Source organism: Rousettus aegyptiacus, unplaced genomic scaffold, assembly GCF_014176215.1.
Source record: "Rousettus aegyptiacus isolate mRouAeg1 unplaced genomic scaffold, mRouAeg1.p scaffold_m13_p_4, whole genome shotgun sequence".
Lineage (NCBI taxonomy): Eukaryota > Metazoa > Chordata > Mammalia > Chiroptera > Pteropodidae > Rousettus > Rousettus aegyptiacus.
The window spans coordinates 32,357,221-32,383,167 of NW_023416307.1; the positions used below are offsets into that span (position 1 = coordinate 32,357,221).

The following is a 25,947-nucleotide window of genomic DNA, read 5'->3' on the forward strand; positions in this document are numbered from 1 at the left end:
AAATTTGGACTTCAAGATTTATAAGCCCAAACTCTTGTCCTTTAGCTTTTTTGTTTTAAATATATAATAAACCTCCTTCCAAATTTGGAATGAAGAGTATGGTAAAAGTTAGAACATTAAAAATGGATACAATCTATATTGGCAGCTCTTAAATATGATGTAACATTTTACTGAACTAATTTGGTATTTAAGAGTATATATATTTTTAATAATTTTATCTGTATTTTTGTTTTTTTACCTTGATTTACTAGCATTTGTGTCATTAATAAAATTAATATTTATCATTGCTCTTAAAAAAATGAACTTTAAAATTATTTTGCTTAATCAAATTAATTCAAAAGTATATTAAGATATTACAGTGGAAATAATTATTAAGTGTATCACTTATTTTCACTATCTTAATGTAAGTGAACTTTTAATATTTGATATGTAACATGTCAGTGTCGTATTTCTGCTTCAATATGAATACAATACTGACTGCCTTTTGATCTTTTCTTGTTAGTCAAGAAAAGGTAATAACTTTTCAGCCATACTTTGTCATATTTATGATGGTGACCAATCAATCTCAATTTATTAAGTAACTTAATCTAAATAATTTTGTGTGAACATTTTCAGTTGATGATTATAACCACAAAAGAGATGTTCTTTTAAAAAGGCAAAATAACATACTAGGCTTTCATGGAAATAAAAACAGTAAATTTAAAGACCTAATAAAATTCACAGAACTCAAGGACATCATGAATCGCAGGGTCCTTTCTGTTTTTGCTGCTCGCTATTCTAGTGTTATTTTACTGATCTTCTTTTGCAAGAAGGTTAGGTAAAGCTATATCTGAACACAGCACTTTAAATTTAAATTTTATATAATTTATTTAATGTATTATTTAATTACCTTCTAATTTTCTTCTTTCTCAGTAGAATAAAAATATGAGCAGCAGAACCATTTCTCTATTATTCACTCCTTTATTCTCAGGATCTAAGATAATTGTAAATTCTGCTCTGATTCAGTTATCTTTTGAGCCCAAGACAGAGATCCGAGAATAACTATTCCCCTTTCTGAACTCAAGAAGATTCCTTGGTTCTTTGATTATATTACTTCTCACAATGCTTCTAAGTTCTTTCCCATCTCTGGGATCTTTTGGATACATAGATCCTGCCCCTCGGCCTGTTTTTCCTGACTTTTGAGTTCTTCACATAAATGTGAACATTTCTGCCACACAATTACATGTATGAATTTGTCACATGGTAACTCTGCTTCTTATCAAATATGAATTCTGCAATAACAGTCTGATGAGCTGCATATAGATTTATGTGATTAATGCCATTTTATTTTTAAGTAGTTGGTCTTTGTTTTTATTCATATTTCTTATAATGATTTCTTTTCCCCCCTATAATTAGATAGCAAGAAAACGACACAAAGTTATTGGCACTTTTAGGAGTCCTCCTGGCCATACTCGACCCCCAGCTTCTCTTAAGCATATTCATCTAATGCCTCTTTCTCAAATTAAGAAAGTGCTGGACATAAGAGAGACTGAAGGTATGCTCATTGGATAAACTATTGGTTAAATAAAAATAGCTTATATTCATTGTAGGTTTGATTCACTCCCTTATGTTACACTTTTAACTAGTAAATAATCTTTACATATAGTTGGGTAGTTCTGGTAAAGTAATTGTTTTAATACTTCTATCCCACTCCATCTCTAGCAACTGATTTGATTTTTTTTTTCTTTCTAAATGAAAGTGCTTTCTCAACCTGTGAAATATCTTTATCCCTTAAACCATTACCTGTCAAAATAGTGATTTAATGTAGCCTATTCCCACACAAAAACTTTTCATTTCCTCATAATCCAAAAGAAAACATCAGTCTATTATTACCTGTGCTCCACATCTTATACCTTCCCTGTCACCAGTGGCAACATTGTTAAGGGTACATTTAGGATATGACCAGGTATTGATATGTATGAGTAAATATACCCAGAGTAACTGTGGTAGACTTGACATGGAGTTAAGTGTATATTACAGGGAGGTTTTATTCTCAGCTTTAGTAGTGTTGGGGAGAGTTCTCTGACAGCCTGAAATTGCCAAAAGTTTGTACCTACTCAAAACAGTATTATTGTAGCACCTCGTGATGTGTCTGCATGGCCATTTTTGGATGTTAGGCATATGTTTTTACAGTGTCTGTTGATTCCATTACTGATTGCACCCTTTAATAATGGAAAGTTTTGAGTTAATAGAAACAATTAAAACTCAAACATCAACTATATTATTATCTTTACTTGTCAAATTCTGGATTTATTAAAGGTTATTTAGGGAGCTTATTTGAAATCATTTTCATATTTTTGGATTATAATAATGGAAGATGTGTTTAAAATAAGTTCTGTTTCAGCATATTGCTCACAACATTTTGTAATTTAATATTTGGACATTTTATTTCTTTGAACTTGATTTAAATAAGTTGAGTTATTCTTAAAATACCATTTTATTTGGAAACTCAAATTCCAGAATTCTAAGAAAGGATATCTAATTTTTAAAAATTCCATCATAGAAAATATTAAATTTTATAGAAAATACTGTTTACTTAATATCAAATTATCATTGTTGATCCCTCATATTGTACTTCGTTATAATTCTAATGTTTCAATGTAATATGGTGATGCTCTTTGTCCAATTAAAAATAGAAGGGATAGGAAGGGTGAAGAAGAGATGATTTCATTGGAATTTTGTTGGTCTGAGAGAACTAAACTTGCATAAATCTATTATTTTCCAAGGAATAACACTTAATGTTTATTATTCTGGAACTAGATTGCCATAATGCTTTTGCCTTGCTTGTGAGGCCACCAACGGAGCAGGCAAATGTGCTGCTTAGTTTCCAGATGACATCAGAGGAACTTCTAAAAGAAAACTGGCTAAAGATGCTATGTCGACATGTAGCCAACACCATTTGTAAAGCGGATGCTGTAAGTTCTTAATCCACAAATATAGTGCAAAGTTAAACTCCATGGCAGTGTGTTCAAGCTAACCCTGTACATTTCTAATGACTTGTTAATTATGAATAGAGGAGAGTTTTACTTTTATGTATACTGAGGAAAGCTGGTTTAATAAGTTCTTTTGGAAAAGAACTTAAAAGCATAGACACATGAAACATTTCTTTGAGTCTCTAGTTTACACATAGGCCCTTATAACTTTGTAGCTCCTATGGCTCTAAGTTAGTGAGGCTTTGGGGCTTGTGGTAATGTACCCTGTGATTTTCATGGTGCTCTTTAACTTGGCTGTTTGTAAAATAGAAGATATTTTATTCTGATGTTCTTTTATCTAACTGAAAGCAATAGGTGAGTTGTAGCAAGTTGCTTTTCCTATCAGGTAAGTAGCAAATGCTGTTTTCCTCACCTCTTAAAATCAAATACCATTATGAATATATAATTTCCTATACAGATTAAGGTGAAGATGCATGAGAAAATCAAATTATCAAAGTTAAAAAAGACACACCGGAGATGAAATATAGGTCCCTTAAAAGATAATTTGATTTCTTCATTACATATGGAGGAGATATGTGATATATAACCCCTTCATCTTTGCACTAATGACATAGGTAGAGGAGATTGTATTGATAGATAACCCTTTTCAGTACAGTAGTACTGAAAGTGAGATTGCCTTGGATAGTCTTATAACAATAAAATGTTTATTTTATCATAGTTAAGTCTTCCCTTGAAAGACATTGAGATGTAATTATTGTGGTTCATAAAGTACATAATACTTGATTAAAACCCCCTACATAAGTGTTTAGAACAATTAACAGACTTTCTGATTTGTTTGTTTGTTAAAATTTCTGCGGGCCAATATATGGTGTTATAAATAAAGGATTGTTTGTTCCACAAAGAAAATTCATAGAGGAAATACAATGCTAGTCCTAAAACAGAATGCTGGCTAGAAAAACGATGGAGACAGTTTTGTTGTAAAGCTTACAAAACTGCCCATTATAAGGAAGAATTTTTTTTCACAGTTCTAGGTATTTATATTTAAAATGGATCTTTGCAGTATAGTGATTGCCTATTTTTAAAATTATTCCTGCATCTATCATGGTGTCAGACTCAATGGCTTATGCAGTCCTTTCCATAAACAGTTAATGGAAAAATTTCCTTAAACTACAGTCTGTTTAATTACTAGCCATGAGATGGCTGATAATCCTAGAACTCAAATATAAACAACTAATGGAAAAAATTTCATCAAGTAAAATTAACCACAAGATGGCAGCAAACATTTAACTATGTCCTGATTTATACTGTCCTAAACCATGAAATTCTTTCGAGTTGTGAAATTTTGTTACTAAGAAATATGTTCGTAAATTTACATATTTAGTGACTTCATTTGCGCTCTTTCCCACATTTAAAATGCTATACGTAGTAAATTTTTAAAAAGTCCTTGTCAGTGTCTTATCATTTGAGAACATTTGCCATGTTGAAGAGAAAGTATTTAAATATATATACACAAAAGATGTAAAAGAGAAAAATCTCTGATTCTTTGAATCAGTAGTTTCTATTCTTTCATTATATATTTTTTGGTGCTCTAAATAATTGGAGCTTAAATTATATGAGTAAAATAAGTCAAACTATTCTACACTATTTCATTCGTCATGCTCATTTGATTTAAGAATTAAAATTTTCAGGCTGAAAGAAAACATAATATTACTTCACATGTGAAACTAAGGCCATGAGTTTAAAGCTTACATTACAATCTTTATTCTCAGATATCTTTATTCTCAGTTAAACCTTCTTGATAGGTTTTCTCCCCATGGATATTATGTCCCAAATTCTGTTATTTCAGAATTTAAATATTAAAGTTTTAATCTGGTAAAAATTTTTTCCTCAGAATATTTAGGTATATATTTTTGGTCTCTTGCCAACACGTAACCTTCAATTGTGTGGTCCATACTCTTAAGGCTCATAAATCAACTGAGGTTAGACAATAGCTTTGCTGAAATCATTACAGATTTCTAACCTCTAATATCAAAAGTATAATTTTATTAACATAAATTTAAGCAATGTTATCACTCCCCTCTGCCCACTCTTCCACTTTGAATGGTTTAGAGCTACCTTGATAACTAAATGTCTTATGCTAAAATTCAGCAGTTTTACCATTAATTCTTTATATTTCTTTAAACAATCAAACTAATCCTATATCTTGATGAAATAACCACTGGCTACTTATTAGTAGCAATATTCATTCTTAATTTTTAAACTTACAACTAGAATTTCTAATTTCATGAAGAATAGATTGAAGATAGAACATATGCAAGAAGAGTTTGTGTTTCTGTGCCAATAATATTTATAATGGAGTTCATATGATTTCTATTTAAAATTATAATTATTTTGCTGATTATTAGCCATACATAGTAAATTGTTAATATAAATGTCTGTTATTGGCACCATTATAATTTGGCCATATCAGAAGATCTAAGCCATAAACATGATTACAGAGTTTAAGGAAATCAGTGAGGGACAGGCTAAGGGCAGGGGCCCAATGATACTAGATATTTTTTTCTTTTACATCTTCGAGTTTGAGGACTAGTAGGAAAGAACTTAGGGGAAGAGATTTGATAACTCACATGTATAGTCGAGCTCATTGGCTTAAGATATCCGAAATTTTAGAAAATTTACTTTGAATTAATAACACCTAGGAATAGGCCTCTAAAATCTGTAGCTGAGGTTCAGTTTCTCCTGAAAACAATATCATGTATCTCATTGGAGAAATTGATTACTATATAACTTTTAAACTCAGATCTGTCTTTAGAACTAGTCTTAAGTATGTATAGATTCGGGGCTGATTGAAGAACTTCTCTTCCCAAGCTTCTTTAAGTCTTGAGATATATTGACAAAAAGACATAAAATGTTTTTCGAATTATATTAGTGTGTTTTTAAAATTGAGTTGGTTCTGGTACTAAATATCATTTTCATTTCAGAAATTGAGAAAAATAGATTAGAAGGTGAGGTTTCAGAGGGCAGAATGGGAATTTTTAAGGAAAAAAGAGTAATAGAAAAAAGCCTGAGAATACTGAACATAAGTTTCCCCTCCTTGGTACTTTTTGTCTGTGATTTGTCTGAATTTTTCCTTCCTCTATGCAGAGAGAACTAAAGGAAGTTCACCTTTACATCTTAAACATTTATAGTGTCTTCTCAGCCACTAGTGAACTAACTAGATGTTTGGTTTACCCTTTCAGTCATTCTGAACTCAAAGCCTTCTAGAAATGTAAAAGACCTTATATCTATTTTCCCCACCAAATCAGAAGCAATTTATATGTTCTTAGAGAGAGAACATGAAACCATCTGTTCCCAATTCAGTTCATAGGTGGTTAATAGTTAAGATCATAATAGAAAGTACTGAGAATCTCTTTTCTTTGATAGCAACCAACTTCTTTACATTTTAGGGGCCTTCATTATAAAAAGAGCATTGTACCAAAATTTAACATACTTGCTATTTCATTTCATTAAATATACATTAATATGTTTTACATCTAAATATTCAAGAATAAGTATATTTGCACATAAGAAAAAAAATCAAAGTATACTGCAGTAAATATATACACCTGTCCCATTGGTCTTAACTGTTGGTACTTTTATGAGTATCTTTCCAGAAATATAAGCATAGACATGAACATTTCTTGTTAGATTTATTCCTAGGTAACTAGCACAAATGAGATATTTTAGTTGTTTAAATTCTTTTGTATGTAGGTCCATCTTTGATATTTGTATATTAATTTTGTAACCGATCATTTTTATTAAATAATTGTCTTACTGTTTCCAGTAGTTTTTTCACCTGATTCTATTGGATTATTCAGTTTTCAGTTTTTAAAAAATGTCATAATTTGACCAATTCAGAGTGAGCATTGATAAATTACTTGTAGTTTAAAAACAAAGCATAGTGGAGGAAAATGATTTGGTGTCACCATTCTTTTTCTGAATTTGTCTCTATATCTAGGAACATAAAAAACTTCTATCAAATAGATTTTCAACATATAATTATTGATTGGATGAATCCAAATTGAAATGAAATCACATGAAATTAAAATTGAAAATTGAATGAAATGAAAACAAAATTAAGTTCATAAAACTAAAGTTAAAGCTGTTCTTAGCTTATGGTGCCATATCTACAGCAGTGTAGGAAATGTGATCCTTCTATGAGATGTAGGAAATCTTAATAATGCAAAACCTTGCAATTGTATGTGCGGTTAGGCAGAGCTTGAATCACAATCCTTACTACTTTGTTTCTCATGGATTGGCAAGAGATATTAACTATTCAGAGTTCTTTTTCAAATGATTGTCTAGATAATTGACATGAACCAACTAAAAATTATTAGAACTTAGAGTTTAGTTAAGTAGCCAAATAAAATATAAATGTATACATATCAATAGTTTTCCTCTTTACCAACAGTAACCAACTAGAAATTGTAGGTAATGAAGACCCCCTTTCCAATAAAATTTGGTATAAATTTAGTATTTACCTAGGAATAGTCTTATAAGGAACAAATGAAACCTATTTTAAGAAAACAACAGTTTACAGAGAGACCTGTGGTGTTCCTGAATGAGAATGCTAATTAGCCATAAAGATAATTCACTGAAGTCCTTATAAAATCCTATAGGGAATTTCTGGAATTTGACAGGATAATTCCAATGATGTTATAAAGAAAAAAAGAACAAAAAAATTAAGAAAATAGTACTTTCTTTATGAGATATTAAATCGTATTTTTAAAGTTATAATGATCAGAACATTTTACACTGAGAAATTTACAGGTGGGTCAATGGAAAGGATGGATGGCCTTGAAATAAGACTTTATTGTATGGTAAATGTAGAACCATAGCCATTTAATAAGATTGTTAACTCATGATGCTAAGATAGTTGGTTAAGTACTTAGAGAAAATTAGATGTATATCCTAACCATGTATCTACATAAATTATAGATTCAAGAATTATAAATGAAAAAGCAAACCATTTCAAAATCTCATCAGAAAACATAGGTTTAATCTTTTTTGGATGAGTTTTAGGAATTCTGTTTTATAGATAGATTAATCCCTTACCAAATATATGATTTGCAAACATTTTCTTCAATACTGTGAGTTGGCACTTTTACTCTTCGATTATGTATTTTGTACAATTTTTAAATTTTCATGAAGTCCAATTTTTTTTTTTGTTGCCTCTGCCTTTGGTGTCATACCCAAGAAATCAATGCTAAATCCACTTCCTTGAAGCTTTGCCCTATGTTTCCTTCTAAGAATTTTATAATTTTAGCTTTTAGATATTTGATCTATTTTGAGTTAATTTTTGTATATCGTGTAAAGTAAGGGTCTAACTTCATTCCTTTTTGTCTGTGGATATCTAGTTTTCCTAGTACCATTTGTTGAAAAGACTGCCCTTTTCCAATTAAATAGTCTTGATGCCCTTGTCAAATCATTTGACTATGTGAGTGTTTATTTCTGAGCTCTCTAGTCTATTCCATTATTTCTGGGTTCTCTATTCTAATGCATTCCATTTGATTCTATTCCTTTATGGTAGTACTTTATTTAGATCACAGTAACTTTGTAATAAGTTTTAAAACCAGGAAATTCAAGACTTCCAAATTTGTTCTTTTTCAAGATTACTTTGGCTATTTAGGATCTCTTGTGATTCTATATGAATTTTAGAATGAATTTTTCTTTTTCTGAAAAGAAATCATTGAATCACTGAATCTGTAGACTGTTTTGGGTAGTATTGACTTTAACAATATTAAGTCTTCCAGTTCATGAACACGGGATGTTTTTCCATTTATTGGTGTATTCTTTAATTTCTTTCAGCAATGCAATGATGTTTTGTAGTTTACAGTGTTGTTCCATCTCCTTGGTTAAGTTTATTCCTAAGTTCTTGCTATTGTAATAGTTTATTTCTTAAGACGTGGAAACAGTTTAACTGTTCAAAAAATAGAATGATAAAATTAATTTTAATATAATCAGAAGAACCTTTTCTAAGCTGTTCACTAATAATTCCTTTGATTATTAAATGACATGAAAAAATACACATATACAGCTAATTGAAAAACATAAAATATAAAACTGAATAGTATGACTCCAATTTTGTTAAAATAAAATTATTTTATACATGGAGGAAAATATCTATGGGGACTATACCAAAATGTAAATAGTAAATAGATCATGTGGAAAAGAGAAAGTTGAGCAAACACATCAAAAGTCTTGAGTCGTTTCATTTATATATATATTCCCATATGTATATAAGTGGTTAAAGGTTTGATTTTTAGAAACAGTTGTGTTTTTTAAAATTTACTTTAAAATAATAAAAATGTTTATTTTTTCAACAGGAAAATCTCATTTACACTGCTGATCCAGAATCCTTTGAAGTAAATACAAAAGATATGGACAGTACATTGAGTAGAGCATCTAGAGCAATAAAAAAGACTTCAAAAAAGGTGAGTCTCAGTGAAGTTATTATTTAACATCTCCAAAAACGTATTTTTCAGAGTATATTAAAATAATATTGCCATAAACACCAATGTAAAGATAGCCTGTAAAATAAAGTTGTTTTTTGCTTCTAGGAAATAGTCCACAGAGATAATAATTTTAGTTTAGTAAATTCTTTGGCACAGTAATTATAACAACTTGTTATCCTTCCTGTTCTTGTTACAGTGATACTTCTGTGAACTCTACTTCAATAGAAGTGTACTGATGGTGTTTTAGGTATAGATACGTGTGCATTTATCTTAATTATTGCCTCAGACATTTTTTTTAGCAAAGGGCACATTACAGAATCAGGAGACCTGGGATCTAACCCCGACCATATGTGGGTTTCAGTCTTCTAATGATGAAGATAATTTCCCTACTTACCTTATCAGGCTTGTTGAGGACTACATAAGAATCTTGGCAATAGGGTTTTTTAAAAGTAGAACTAGAATTATATAGTCTGGGTGAAATTTGCAGCCATAGTCTATTGCTGGATTTGCAAGTTTTTGTTTTCTTTGTATTTGAACAGAGGCCTTGTATTTTTTTAAATCATCTCTATCTCCCAGCATTTAACATGGATGATGTATGGTAGATACACATGCTAAATGATTCAAATGAATCATTTAATAAAGAAATTGAAGTTCAAAATTTAGCGGAATCAGACAAAAACCCAGGTTTTTTCTCTCCTAGGCTAGGCTTATACTTCCACTTTCTTTCTCCCATTGGACTGTAGTGCTCCATGAATGCAAGGTGAAATAGTCTGTAGTGTACAGTTGAAATAGTCTACAATGTACAGTAGGTCTTTGAATAATGTTCAGTGTTGTTTAATTATAACATTGCTGAGATGCCATAGGAACTTAACTGTTGTTTATATCAATTAGCCTATGGTAAAACCAGTTGTGTTATATGTCGTTTTGCTTAAAGTCACGGAACCTATCGACAATGTTAAGTGAGGACTTACTGTACTACATTTTCTCGCTGTTTGTCCAAAGCAATTCTAATTTTGTGATAGACTATCTGTACAAAAATGTGTATTTGCCTTTGTTTCTGTGTATTTGTTCTTATGTTCAGTTTTTATGGGCTTACTGAATTGTAACTCAGATTTTTAAATCTAGGTCACAAGAGCATTCTCTTTCTCCAAAACTCCAAAAAGAGCTTTACGAAGGGTTCTTATGACTTCTCAGAGTTCAGTGGAGGGGAGAAGTCCTTCCAGCAGTGACAAGCATGTAATGAGTCGTCTGTCTAGCACATCATCATTAGCAGTAAGTGACTTTGATTTAATTGGCTAAATGACTTATTCATATTTATGGAGTTGGTATGGAGTTTGTTAACTTTTAAATATGGACATCTTAATATCTCCATTTTTTAAAAAATGTGCCTCTAAACTTTTAACCTCTTTTATTGAGTAAAGGTAACTGAGAAAACCTCACTTAATGAACTAGAAATAGAGACATACTTTATATGTAGTTTATTTGATATGAAATTTTATTGCGATTGAGATATGTTCTAAAATCTATAAGAAAAGAAACATGTTTGAGTCTAGCCTGTCACTTTACTAACACAAACAGTGATGATTCTATTTATAAGATTGGTTCCAGTAATATAACAAAGACTAAGTTTTATTCCTTTTACTATTTCTGCAATTAGTAGAATGCAATCTCTGAATTGGTGAACTTCAAAGGATGATATAGGTTCTAAAGTCATATATATATATATATATATATATATATATATATATATATATATAATATATTTAAATGTTTTCTGAACAATCTCAATGAACAAATTCTGAACAAATTCCCAATGGTGTCAGAATTATTAGACATTTAATTACTATTACGGACGTTTCTAACATTTATTACTATCAGTAAGTATATGAGCAATGTATCTGTTCTTTGTAAAATTATTAACCTAACCTACTAAAGTTAAGAAAAGCAAGTGACTGTAACTTTAGTTGTGTATCCTTCAGGATATTTCTTATTCTTTTATCTCCATTTTTTGCAGACGAGAGAAAACAGATTAATACTACTTACCCTATACTGTTACTGTAAGGACTAAATACACACACACACACACACACACACACACACGAGTAAGTGGATATGATGTGATCACATACTAAGAGGCAGTTTAAATAGTGGTTAAGATCATGAACTCAAACACTCCTGTTCAAATCCTGGCTCTGCTGTTTACTAGCTGTATGATTTTTGGTAGGTCAATAAAGATTTCTCTGAATTTCACTACCCAGAAAAATGAGTCTAAGGTATATACAGATAAGGCACATCCTATCAATAACTTATTTTTTTAAAAGCTAGTTAAGTTTTTAGTTAATGCATCAAAGTGTTACTGCTAAATCTATGAGTGTGTTTATATAGATATTTGATCAAAGTTAACCTTTCAATGGGAGAGTTGTACTTAACTAAAAATATAAATATATGCAAAGAAATTTGGTTAATGAAAGTGTATTAAAATTGACAAAATACAGTAAACATTTCTTTATTAAAATCAGATTATAAGATTTCCTGCATCCGTGGTAACTATTATAAACATTATTGCTTTTCAAATGAAGATAATTAGATTTCACAGAAATATTTTAGAAAATTAATTTATATTATTTATGGTTTTATCACTTTTATGTAAACAGTATAAATTAGAGGTACCCAAAATATCTTTCAGACATTCATGTCCTCTTTTCCGTCTGTTCTAACAGATTATCCATTTTGTTTCCACAAACAATATAATTGGATTTACTGAGCATGTTTATGTTCAGTATTCAAAGTCTATCGGTGGGCGCACTCAAAACTTCTGGCTTTGCTCTGTACATCATTCTAGTTTTCAGAGATACTAAAAGAAAATATTTATTTTTCAAATTTCAAAAAAGTTCTGTCCAAGTCATCTTTGAAATTTGTGAAGAATTAGGAGATATGCCAACCAGTAATGAAAACAAGACTCGTAAAGTTTAATGTGAGCTTATTAGCTATTTGAAATTTGTATTTGTGAAAAAAGAAAATATTCTTTTTCCACTGAATTACTTATTAGGTGGGTGGGGACTTTTGAATTCACAACTTTATAACTGCTTTTAATTTACACCAACTTAGGCTAAATAGAGTTACTTTGCATATTGGCACATAAATACTTTTATAAAGTAATTTACCCTTAAGTCCAGAAAAAAATCAATACTATTAGACATTTTTTCATTTATGAAAGTGGTCATTTTAAAGAATAGTAATAATTTCTATGTAAAGTAGATTCATATTCCAAACCTGATTCTTAATCTTAGATTTATGGCATTTTTATAAAATATATGCTTTTAATATGGCAAATCATAAAAATTTTACTTGAGGAAATGTAAACTTTTATGCTATCTACTTAAGTTATTTGAGTGGTAATACTTTACCAACACAGCTCTTTAAACACTTCATTTTACTACCTTATATATGAGAACTTATAGCCAGCTACTTTGGTTACACATAGCCATTCCTGGATGTTAAAATGAAACAGTAGCTTTTTTTATAATTCATTTTGATTTATACTCACTCTTGGGCTTTTGGTATTCTTGTGCATGCTTCTTTGTTAATGTTAAAAATTCTGATATATTTAACTTTGACCTCTGGAACAATAAGTTTAGACAGTTTAGTAACTTAATAATCTCTTATCAGAAGTGCTGATGTTTTGCTCAATTTTTATATGGGGAAAAATTATACACATACACAAACACACATGGGTTGCACACATTATACAAAAACTCTTTAAAAGTGTATGCCTTTTAATTTTAGAAAATTATTTCCCATGAAGTAATTTCTCCTCTTAATTCTACTTTATGATTAAGTTAAGAGGAAACCACTAGCATTTGTCTTTTTACCTCAAAGTTTGTTTACTAATTTTTAATGTTTTTAATAACCTGAAACACTGAATCATTAATATCTCATGGCAGTACCACTACTAACAGTAAGCCAGTATCTAATCCAATGAGTTGATGTAGTTAACTAGTCTACTCATTTTTTTTTCAGAATACTGTAATAACTTTGTTTTCTCCCTACCCCGTCATTTTAAATTATTTTATTTGTATAGTTTAGAATTGTCAGAAGCCTTTTAATTAATTGTTATGGTAATTTGTAAAACATTAAAATGCTATGCATTATGCTAAACTGTATGTTACAACTTTTTAAAGGAAAAATTTTAAATATAAATATTTGTTTTGTCTTTGTAGGGTATCCCATCTCCCTCCCTTGTCAGCCTGCCTTCCTTCTTTGAAAGGAGAAGTCATACTTTAAGTAGATCTACAACCAATTTGATATGAAGCTTTAAAAAAAATCTTAATTTATAGAAACTTAAGAACACCTCATATTCACATAAGAAACTGACTTAAATGGTACTTGTCATTAGCACTTGGTGAAAGTTGGAAAGAATATAGATAACACTAACTATGCCAAGAAAATGATTTTCTTCTTGAAAGAGTAACATTTCCAAGTTAATTCATGTAAAAAATAATTTTGATTTTTCTGTAATTTTTCTCTTTTCTTGAATCCTTCATTTGAAGTCCAATAACTTAAATTATTCATGATATTGGTAGCTTTGCAACTAATACAGTAAATAAATTTTTTTGGTGGATGCCAAATACTGCTGTGAATTTCTTTGTATATTGTCCATGAATGAATTTTGGAAATATGTATTTGTGAATCTCATTTTGTGCAGAAATTAAGTGATATAGTTCTTAAACAGACAAAAACTCGCAAATATTTCTGATTGAGTAACGGGGTCTTATTTCACATGTGCTGTTTGAAACACTGTTCCTTTTGCAGTTTATTTTATTCTAATGTGTATTCAAGATCTAGCTGTAGCTTTAAAAAGAATAACAGTTAAAGGAGATTGTTTCAAAATACTTTTGCAAATTGAGAGACAAGGACAGGAAGATTAAAAAATAATGTATGTTTTGCACAAACATGATATTGGTATATACTTGTAGCTGTTTCAGAGACATATATTTATGGTGATTTTAGCCACTAGCAAATCTTGATTTATTTTGATAGTGCGTGGGATTTTATTTTGAAGGAATACCACGGGGGAAATTATAGTAAAGATTGTTTCTACTCTTTATGAAATAACTCTAAAGTTGGCATCAGTTTTACTAATCTGTTGTAAATTACATAGATATGTGTATGGTCAACTTTTTATTATGGTCCCATAATTAAATGTAAAATTGAAATACATTCTTTTTGCTGTTGTAAAATATTTTTCAAGCCCTGATGTTATCATTCACAATAGTTTTTTTTCTTTTGTAGTCAGTAATGCAAAATAATTAAGTTCCTATGAATATATGCACTTTTGTTCCCACCTGTTTAGGGAATACTACAAACATTTAATTGACATTTAACAATTCTCAGTTGTCTGCTTTAATAGTTTAACTGACTATATAGAGTTTTTCCTATACCATATGTGCCACTTTTAAATAGTATATGATCCTTTATTGGTATATTTTAAACCCAGTTGTATTAGTAAGAACTTTGTAAATAAATACTTAAAACTGGAGTATATTTTATGTTTCATGTTTTAAACCACTTTTAGACAAATTTTTATAGATTAGTACGAATGCCTGCATCAACTTCTGCTTGTTGGGTATTTGCTTGCATATTTATTTGCATATTCCCTCCTCCATTTTTGAGCATTATGTATACTGGGCTATGTGTAGGGTAGGAGTTTTAAATCTGGAATTTATTTTGCAGAATGGAGGTAGTAGAGCCAATAATAGTTTTATAAAATTTTGTGTTTACATGCATATATGCATTTTTTCTGGCAGAAAATACACTACTTTTATTATTTTATTGGGAATGGAGCTGTGATTCCTTCCAAAAGTTTAAGATTTCCATTGGAAACATATTGGATGGATGAAAATAAGTTATTAGATGAAATTCTGTTACAAAATTAATACAGAAATATCAATTGTATTTATTGACACCGGAGTGCTTACAAACAAGCTGAAAATACTTTTCCTTAAAAGATACCTGTTATAATAGTATAAAAACCATTGAATACTTAAGAATAAATCTAATAAGAGGTGTACAGGATATTAGAGGACTGTAGAGCTTTATTTACAGTAATTATAGACCTTAATGGAGATACTGTATCATAGTCATGAATTGGATATTTAATACTGAAAAGTGTCAGTTTTGCCCAAATTGCACTGTAGGTTCAAACAAAGCCAATCGTATTTCTGACAGATTGTATGTGTATGTATGTGTGACATGACAAAATGTTTTTAAAATTTATATGGAAATACAAAGGGTTAAGAATGCCCAATTAATTGAAAAAGTGAGAGGACTTCATCTATTTGAAACAAGGTTAATTATAAAGCTGTAGTAATCAAGACAGTGATGTGTTAGAAGCCTTGGTATACTGAACACAAATAAATTAATGATCACAATTGAAAATCCAGAAACAGATAAAAGTGACACTTAAAACAATGGGGGAAAGACAGTTTATTCAATAAATGGTTCTGAGAAAAATGGGTATCTTTATTTTAAAAAAAAAGAGAATGAAATCTAATCTCTTCTTTACAGTCTATACAAAAATAAGTCCTAAGGAGATTATACATCTAAATCTGAAAGGTAAAACTATAGATTTTGCTAGTTAATATAGGAGAGTATCTTAATCTGTCATGTTGGAAAAGAATCCACATGACTAATCTCATTAAATACGAGAACATTTCATGAGATTAGTCATGTGGATTCTTTTCCAACATGACTAATCTCATGAAATGTTCTCGTATTTAATGTAGAAAGTACAAGATACTGTTGCATATGCACCATATTGGCTTAGCACATATGGAGCGGAGACATCTCTTCCACTGCTTATAGGAGTATAAATTGTATAACCACTTAAAAAACATTCGGTATTAACCAATAAGATTTAAAATACCAGATATTTATTCCAGAAAAATATAGGCATACGAATACCAGGATCCATGTACGTGAATGTTCATAGCTGCATTGCACATAATAGCCTCGAAATGGAAAATTAGAAATCTGTATTAATATTAGAATAGATTAATAGGCAGTTTTGCTCGTTCATTGAATGAACTCGAATGAACATGCAATGACCTGGGTAAATATCGAAACCACTGATTGTAAGGAAGCTGATATAAAAGAACAACCAGTATGTGATTTCATTTACATAAAATTTAAAAATTGGGGAAGTGATATTTTATTTTGTGAGGTTGCAGAGTTATCTGGCAAAAGTTTAAAGAAAAGCAAGAAAATGATTTTCCTAAGAAACTAACAGTATAACCTCCATGGGCAAAAATGAGTAAGGGGCACGTGGGGACTTAACGTGCTGCCGGCAGTGTTCTGTTTCTTAACTTGGGTGTTATTTATACTGTTGTTCACTTCATAGAAATTTATTGTTTTATTTAGTTCTTTGAGAAGCCAATAACATTGACAAACGTCTGACAAGGTTGAGGGAGAGAGAGAGAACAAGTAAATAATGTTAGGTATGATCTACATCTGGACACATGATGTATTATGAACAACTTTCTAAATCAATTTGAAAACAGTTGAAATTGATAAATTTTTAAGAAAGTACTAATGAATGAAATGAATAAGAATAAAACCTAGTTGGCTCTATTATTATTAAAGGATAGACTCCAAAGTTAAAATTTTTTTCTATAAAGAAAACGAACACTTGGCCTACCTAGACAGTTTTAGGGTAAGTACACCCAAATTTAAGAAACAGATTGAAGAGAATATTTTACATTTTTTAATGAGTTTCACATGACTCATATAAAAATAAAATCAGAATTGAAAAAGAAAATGACCTAATTCAAAACAATGGAAAAATTCTAAAATTGCAAATTTTCTAAATACTAGCAAAGTGAGTTTGTATTATATAAAAAGATTATGCATCATAATTAGTAAGTTGAGTTTATTTCTGGAATGCAAGGTTGATTTAACAATAGAAAATGTAATTCACCACATTAACAGATAAAGGGGAAAATTATAAGATCATCTCAATATATAAAAAGCATTTGAAAAATTTAATATGCATAAAAAAATCCTTAAGGTAATAAATGACTTTCACTAAAATACTACAATGATGGAATTTTAAAAGCATTCCCTTCAAGATTAGGATACTGTTTAAGAATACTGGAGGTCCTAGCCAGTGTAGTGACAACCACCACCACCAAACAAAGAAGAAAAGGTATAAAAATTCAAAGTGCAAAAAACCCCCAAACCTCTCATTCACAGGGAAGTTATGATGTGCACAGCTGCGTATTACAACTTCTCAAAATAATATACAGATAAATTGGAATTGATGAGTTTAATAAGGTTCTGGAAATAGTAAAAATGAAAAACTAGTAAAAAAGTAACATAATAGCAACAGAAAATATAAAATGGTAGAATTTCAACAAATTAGACTTTTATGAAAAAAATTAAAACTATTAGGAGGCATTAAAGAACATCTAAAAATATAGAGTATTCTTAGAAAATTTCCCAAATTAATTGTCGATCCTAATTTAAGAATTTTTAATTTATTAAGTTGGCAGATTAAAATGGACTCAGCAATTAATTTTGAATAACAGTCGCCTATTGGAGGAAAGGGTGAAGGGAGAGATGTGGTCAGTGAGTGTACAGCATAGAGGGAGCATCTGAGGTACTGGTAATTTTTAATTTCTTAAACAGGATGTTTAATACATGGGTATTTTGTTATTTTTATAATATTCATTTAAAATTTTAAGTTGTATACTTTACAATAAAATTTTTTAAAAGAAAAAATTCTCAATGGAAAGTAGTAGTAAAAGGAAATCACCAAAATATCATAGTCTTTTAACAACTGACAGACAAATGTGGTACATAGTGAAGTACTATTGCTATTGCATTAAATTAGGAAAAGGTAGACTTACCTTCTATTCCCACAGCAATTTATTTGGTTTTTAAAATCTTAGTTAAGTCACAATACAATAAAATTAAATAATTGATATAAATTTTTTAAAATAATTTTTTTTTTTTTGCCAATTTTGTGGATGCATACTCCAAACACCTAAAAATCTTGTAATATCAATATATTTGTCTGGTTACATGATAGCTATACAAAAATCAAAAGCTGTTCTCCAAGTTGGCAATATCCAGTTAGCATTTGAAGCAATGAATTAAAAATTCCCTTTGCAATAGTGACAAAGTTTATAAAATCTCTTGGAGTAAACTTAAGAGGTACAGGCCCTGTGTAAATACAAACCCATATTAAAGGTCATGAGTCAATCATGAATGACTGCAGAGACTTATTTTTCCTAGATGATAAAACCTAATATTTAAAATAATTCTTCCTAAATTAATATCTAAATTCACCGCATTTTCCATTCAGTATCTTATTTTTTCTTATATTTTTTTGAGATATAGTTGACATTTTAGGTCTATAATGATTTGATATTTGTATATATTGACAAACGATCATCACAAGTTACACATCCATCACCACACATAATTTTTTTTAATGTGGTGAAAACTTACTACCTACTCAGTGACTTTCAAATGTACAGTACAGTATTAACTATAGTCACCATGCTGTACATTACATCCCTGTGTCGTATTTATTTTATAAACTATGTTGCAGATAGCAAGATTTTCTTCTTTTATGGCTGAATAGTATTCCACTATATGAATGTGTAGCTATACATCTCTCTATATATCTATATATCTATAATCTATCTTTCCATCTATCTATATCTCTATCTATCATCTATCTATGTCACATTTTCTTTATTCATTCATCTATTGTTAAACAGGTTGTTTCCATGTCTTGGCTGTTGTAAAAAATGCTGCACTGATCACAGGAGCGAATATATCCTTTCACAGGAGTGAATATATCCTTTCAAGTTATTGTTTTTCTTTTCTTTGTCTAAATAACTACAAGTGGAATTGCTTGATCATATGGTAGTTCTATTTTTAATTTCTTCAGAAACCTCCATTCTGTTTTCCATAGTGACTACGCCTGTTTCCAATCCTACCAGCGTACATGAGAGTTTCCTTTTGTCCACATCCTCAACCTTTTTAGAACATGCCCCACTCTTACTCTGGCTCCTTTTCTATGCTGTACCTTCTCCCCAGAATGCCCTTTTTGCTTAATTACTGTGTCCTTCAAGAAGTCTTACTTGACACTCTACTCTTCTTCTCAGTCTGGACTAGTTCCCCTCCTACATTATCCAGCAGCACCCTTTGTTTACCTTCATCATAGAACTTATTGTATTGCATTACTTTTTTTTTTTTTTGGTCTAATTTATCTGTTAAAGTAGATTGTTAATATCTAGCTCAGAAAATTACAGATAATAGGTACTCAAAAACTGTTGGAATTATTCCAGTATCTATGAGAAAGCTGTAAATTGGGGAAAGTGAAACAGCTATTTCACTGAAATGAAGAGTAACCACATTCCACGTATATCTGTCTAAATGCCTTTGGGGTTTTAGTTCCTTTCAGAAGGTGTTAATCTAACATGCTCCTGTTAGATGTACCTTAGGAAGAATGTAGATTTTAAGCATTGCATGAAGGAGTATTAAGTGGCAGCTCTGACACACTAGGATGGTCCAAAGAGCAGTCTTGTTACTGATGGAAACAACACTTTGCAGATCACCTGTCTGCAAGAAGTGTGAAAACCGATAATCTGTTAGCAGCCTCTTAAGGCAAGTGTTCCAGCCCTCCACATACGTTGCACCTACATGTTGGAGTTAGGAAAGCAGCCACATGAGCTGGGATGAAATCAGGCCATGGGCCAGGATAATTTTTGTAGAGTTTGAAATTGTGACATAAGGCACTAATATTGTACCTCCCCAGGATTCGAGTCTCACAGCCAAGAGGTGTGGCATTGCTATAAACCTGGAAAGTGTGGCAAAGGCTTGGGAAAATATTGTTGGCTGAGAGATTATTTTTCACTTCCAAATATATCTTTCCCGGCTGAATTAATTTGGAAAAGAGTAGATTTGACTTGATTTGTTTTGGCTTTTGTGGTTTCGGCTTTTGTAGAATTAAAATTTGTGCCCAATTTATTATAACTTTATGTTTTAAATGAATAATTGTATGATTCTTTACTTGATTCAAAAAATAATAAATGCTTATAACAATTTTTGGTGTTGGTTTTTCTAATGGTTGCTTCCCTAACTTTAAATAATATTAAAAACTGCTATTTCTTCAACTGTCAGCTTTAGGCATTATTTATTTGCTGAACTTCTGAGAAGCTGAAAAGTAGTCTCCTTAAGCTACACTTTCCTCCCCTTCCTCCTCCAATTTAAAAGTTATTTTTGCTTTATTTTTTATTTTACTAAGTGAGACAGCATCACATAACTTCCAATGATGTTAGAAAAATTTTAAACATTTACCGAGTGCTTAACTGTATGCACTTATTTTGCAGACATGAAAACCAAGGCACAGTGCAGTTATATAACTTAGTGCAAGGTTACCAGTGGTAGAGCTGGAAAGGCTCTATTATCTATGCTATGAATTATTATGCTCTACTGTTTCCCCATTGAGGAAGTGATCAGAGCACTCAGCATTCCCTGCATTTCGCCTTTCCACTTTCACCATATCTCTACTGTACCCCCAGCATCGAACAGCTCTTTTTTCCTTTCCACTCCCCACACACATCCTATTCACGTAGAGTGAGAGTATCATTCTTCTTTTCATGCTGTGGCTCTTCTTCCTCAGGGGAAGCCCACTTCTCTGTCTGCCCCCAGGTCCCAGAAGCAAAAAGGCTGCCCCTCCACGTCCTGGGCATTGGGGGTGGGAAAGAGGATGTTGATGGTTGACAAGCTCTTGTGAATACTGGGGCTCCAGTGTGTGGGGTGCCCTGGGGCAGAAGGCCTCACGAAGGACAAAGGGGGATGGTATTGCGGGTGGATGGCATTGAACTACACCAAAAAAAAAAAAATTAATAATTTTATGTTGCTAAAATTGATTACACTTAAGTATGTAATATTTTTAAGTTTTCCAGGTTTAGTTTATGGGTTAATTCAAAGGTTCGATATTAATACACAGCATTTACATTATTATGACTAAATGGATACCATCCAATGTAAAGACAATGTGTTATAATTATAGGTTTGACGTTTCAACCTTGGCACTGGTCAAAGCAAAATAATCCTCATAGCCAGTTCGAATGGATTTCCATTTCTTTTCAGGAAGCACTCCTATTGCTCGAAATCATGCCACATTTTAGCTTACATGGTTTTTGGGACATGTCTTTCTTGTAAGCTTCTTTCCTTTTGTGTTCCTTATAGCTTTCTTCCCCTCACCTGTCCTCACAACCACAGCCTCCCAACCCCACTCCTAGAGTGTTGTTGAGTAGAGGAATTTTAATTAATCTCTCTTCGGCTCCCTATCTTCCTGTCTTCCTGCTTACCTCTGACCTTGAATTTGGAGTCTCTCTGCCATCGTCGTTAAGCGTCTTTTTTGCTGCTTTTCTTCCTTCTTTGAAATTTAGGTCCCTGCTTCTTCAATTGATTTCATCCTTCAACAGTCTTTCTCATCCCTTTCCATGTTTTAGAAAGGTGTTCAAAACTCTCCTCAACCGAGTTTTCACTTCTGTCTGCTTTTATTATAATATTTCTTCACTCTTTCCTATTGGAGTCTTTATTGAGTAATCGTTTGTTCTTAACTGCATTTTGAACTAAAAATTTTAATTTGATCCACATCCTAAATGTAATTAATAGTCTGTGTGTGTGTGTGTGTGTATTGTACATATATCTTAAATGTGTCCCAATAGCATTATCAGATAAAAATAGCATTTGTTTCTTTAAAACTAAATGCCTTAGATATAGATGAATATTTATTTAGAGATACCTAAAAATTAAAGAAGGATGTTGCAGAATATTATTTTCCACCTTCCACCTACCCCAGGCTAGTAACACAGAGAACACTTGGTTATTAGATTCATCATTAATTAGGCTCCTTATCAGGTTAAACCCACTTACAGCACAGTAACTGATACCCATGTTGGTGTCTTAAGGCAATGCAAGACCCCAAAGTGCCTTTACGATTAGAACAAAGTTAAATTATGTTTGAGATTAATTTTAGTGCAAATTATTTTAAGCTAGGTCTATAGACATTTGTGATAAATATATTTATTGCCTTGTCATACTACAGAAAGGATTTGAGGTGGTTTACATAAAAATGTACTACTCCAAAAGATAAAACAGTGACAAAAAGAGTAGGGATGAAAAGATGAAGCTAGGATTGAGATTGGTACTCCACACAATTGCCGGCAGCGTCTGCTGCATTTGTTAGAAGTACACCACACATTTTATTCTGAACGTTCTAACGGCTGAGTCAAAACCAGTTCCACCCCCAGTAAGACCAGCTTCTTGATTCACAGTGCTTGTAAAATCAAAACAATTGGCTGTGGAGGAGAGCTATGGCTGGAACAAAGACTGGTGCAAATTACCTCCTATGGGCTCTGGTGGAGAAAGTGTTTAATGTAGAGTATGATGTACTACATACTTCTTTACTGTAACTATAACAATATGGTGCATATGAGAGTTATAATAATATTAGCAGAACACTATAGGGCACAATTATAAGCACCTTGGTTCTCCCTCCCACTCCCACACCATGGTCAGTATCCATTTGATGCCTGTCGATTTCCCCAGTTTTGTGAAATTTAGGACAGCTCTCGAGTTTTTTGTATCATTCTAGGAAAACCAATTCTTTCCATTTACTTTTAGTCACTAGCATAGTCTCCTTTTAGTCTTTATTATGTTCAATTTACCAAAATAATAAAAACTCTGAACTTTCTTTGAAGTTGAACTTTTCTTCTCCCACAGGTTGGGTTGGAAGTCTGTCGTGATAAAGGGGGAACGGTCTTGAAATTTTACTTCGCTCCTTTACTTCTCAACTTCCGTAAACCCTCCTTTCCTACTCCCTTGACTAAGTTGTCCCAGATTCCTCTGATCTGGGGAAATGAGAGGTCAAGGTCACAAAGCATCTACTTGACTGGGAGCTAGCGCCCCCTGCTGCTTGGGCTTTTCTGACTCAGGGGACAGACAGATCCTTCAGGGTGTGTCAGATGCCAGTTTGCTGTGCCCTCCACATTCCAGGAAACGTCAAGCTCTGTAAGTGTTCTCCTTAAAGCCCCTTTCTCTAAGCTTGAGGTGAAGGGGAAACATCCTTTGTTTCCCAAGGGAGGAGAAAGGGAAAATGTCACAGCACTGCCAGTTTTCTTTCTCTGCCTCTTATATAAAATCTTTTTATACCTTTGACAAGGTGTTGAGCTAAAGGTTGAAAGACTCGTTTTCTGACACCTCCGCAAGTCTCCTTTGCCATCTTATTGTTTGGTTCTCAGCTTCTTGGTGGCCTCTGCTGAAACAGATTCAAAAAGGAGTTCCATTTTAATATGTTGTTATATTTTAAATAAAGTTCTGCAGTATAAGTGGATGAGAAATATTGTTAAAATGCCTTTCTGCTTTGAGGACCAATGTGGTTCATGTGTAAAGTATTCTGAGTCCAGGTAGAAGGCATTTTATTCTATTGATATATCTCTTTTTCCCATTTAAATTATCAAATTGATACATACTAACTTGATAGATTAGAAGCATTGATGAGCAAAAGTTAAAATTATTAAAATTACTCTGTTTCATCTTTCAGTGATAGTTACTATCAACTTTGGTTTATATCCTTTTATATTCTTTTTATATTATAATGGATAATCCCTGACATCTGAATCTCACTATCCATATCTTTGTTTAAATGAGTTAAAAGTTTTTTTCCCCCAAAACTCACTATCTGAAAGGAAAACTTATTATAACAAATCCACATTGTCAAAGCAGCAAAACCATTTGATTTGTGCACAAGTTTAGGGGAGAAAATATAGAAGAGCTTTTTTTTCTGATAATACTGAATCTTGTGCTTGCACAGTTTAAACGCGTTGTGCATTATCTCATCAGATTCCTTATATTATTATAAGAAAATGTCTCCTAAGAATGCTGAAAAGCCTGCGAAGACAGTAGATGAGCCTATGAATTGCAGAAAACTATTGACAAAGGTGATTGAACTGCAAAGCAAAATTTTAACGTTGATGAAATTGGGCTATTTTGGAAACGAATGCTATGTTCATTTCAGAGAAGGAGACACAAGTGCCAGAACATAAACCAGACAAAATAGGCTAACACTGCTCTAAAGTGAATGTGACGCTAAGCTAAAACCTTTGCTGGTGTATCACTTCAAAAACCCCAGTGTCTTTTAAGGACTATTGAAGAGTGAATTGCCTGTTAATGATATTCAGCCCGTAAAGATTGGGTCACCCAGGCAGTGTTCAATGATTATACGAGGAACTAACTGTCTCTATTCATCAAAGAGTATGCGAAAACTTGCAACCGAGGCTTTTTTGATAATAGACAATTCTTCCAGATGTCCTTCTACTGTTGACAGTTATGGAGATAATATCACAGTGGTCTTTTTGCCTTCCGGCCTTATATCATTGTAGCCTCTGGACCTACAAGTCACTGCAGTCACTGCATATTGTTTACAGATGGTGATGCAGTATGTGGCGCTCAAATGCTGATATATGGTCTGATGATGCTGGAACACTGCTTCAATTAAGGATCTATAGAAGAGTTTTGACATTCAGGAGGTCTTCGAATTTATCAACTGGGTTTGGCATGTATGATAACAAACAATGAATGGAGTATGGGAGAAACTGGTCCCGCAGCTGTTGCTGACTTACAAGGTTTTGAGGAAGTGATTGACGCAAAGCGAAAATCCAAAATCTTGTGAAGAAGGCTAGATGATTTGCAGAGTTTATGACCAAGAAACTTGTACAACTTGATGTTCATTCAGGTCAAAGGAAGAGGAAGAAGAGAAGCCATAAATACCTGTTGCTGGATCTTTAGAGAACTTGGAATTATGCAGATAAAATGATTGTTCTTGCAATTTTTATTTTGTTTTTTTTTGGATCCTTTGTTTCCTACCAGTTTAAAAAATGATTCACAGCCATCCACTCAAGTGTTGAAAAGAGATGACCATCCTCAGGATCCTTGGACTTGAACATGGGTAGCTGAAGGTGTTTGCTGTTTCACTTGCTCCCTGCTCACTCATCCCACTTACCTTCGCCCACTCCGGAATGGCATCAGTGTCTACCTCACCGCAGTCTCCATCTTTCTCTTTCTAAACTGTTTCTTACATGGTAAAGAATTATTATTTAAAAAATTTCCATCTTTGCTTATTCATTACATAATTTGAAAATATATAGTATTTCAAAATGTATAGTATTTGCTTGTTGCACTGCATAAGGAAAATTAATTTCCACTGTATTGTTGCATATTATGTGAAAATATATCCACTCAAAAGCCCATTAAGTATTAAATAATTATGTAGTCGATACTGCATATATATATTAAGGCAAATATCCTTGAGAATATTTTTATATAAATGTTTAAGAGTATTTAGTTGTCAACAATAATTAAAATTATGCATGCAAAGACAGTATCCTCCAAATGTT

At 31.7% G+C, this 25,947-nt stretch overlaps 1 protein-coding gene across 4 annotated transcripts in view; it reads left to right on the forward strand.

The window, feature by feature from the left end:
- The window catches only part of ECT2 (epithelial cell transforming 2), a 55,919-nt gene extending 40,914 nt beyond the window's left edge, over positions 1-15,005 (forward strand). For all 4 annotated transcript variants that reach the window (XM_016156124.2, XM_016156192.2, XM_036219064.1 and 1 more), the window contains 5 exons: positions 1,396-1,534; positions 2,800-2,954; positions 9,338-9,445; positions 10,592-10,738; positions 13,687-15,005. In XM_016156124.2, the coding sequence (XP_016011610.2) occupies positions 1,396-1,534; positions 2,800-2,954; positions 9,338-9,445; positions 10,592-10,738; positions 13,687-13,776 (639 nt within the window). In that variant the 3' untranslated portion in view covers positions 13,777-15,005. The remainder of the gene's footprint in view (positions 1-1,395; positions 1,535-2,799; positions 2,955-9,337; positions 9,446-10,591; positions 10,739-13,686) is intronic.
- Positions 15,006-25,947: the final 10,942 nt, after the last annotated feature.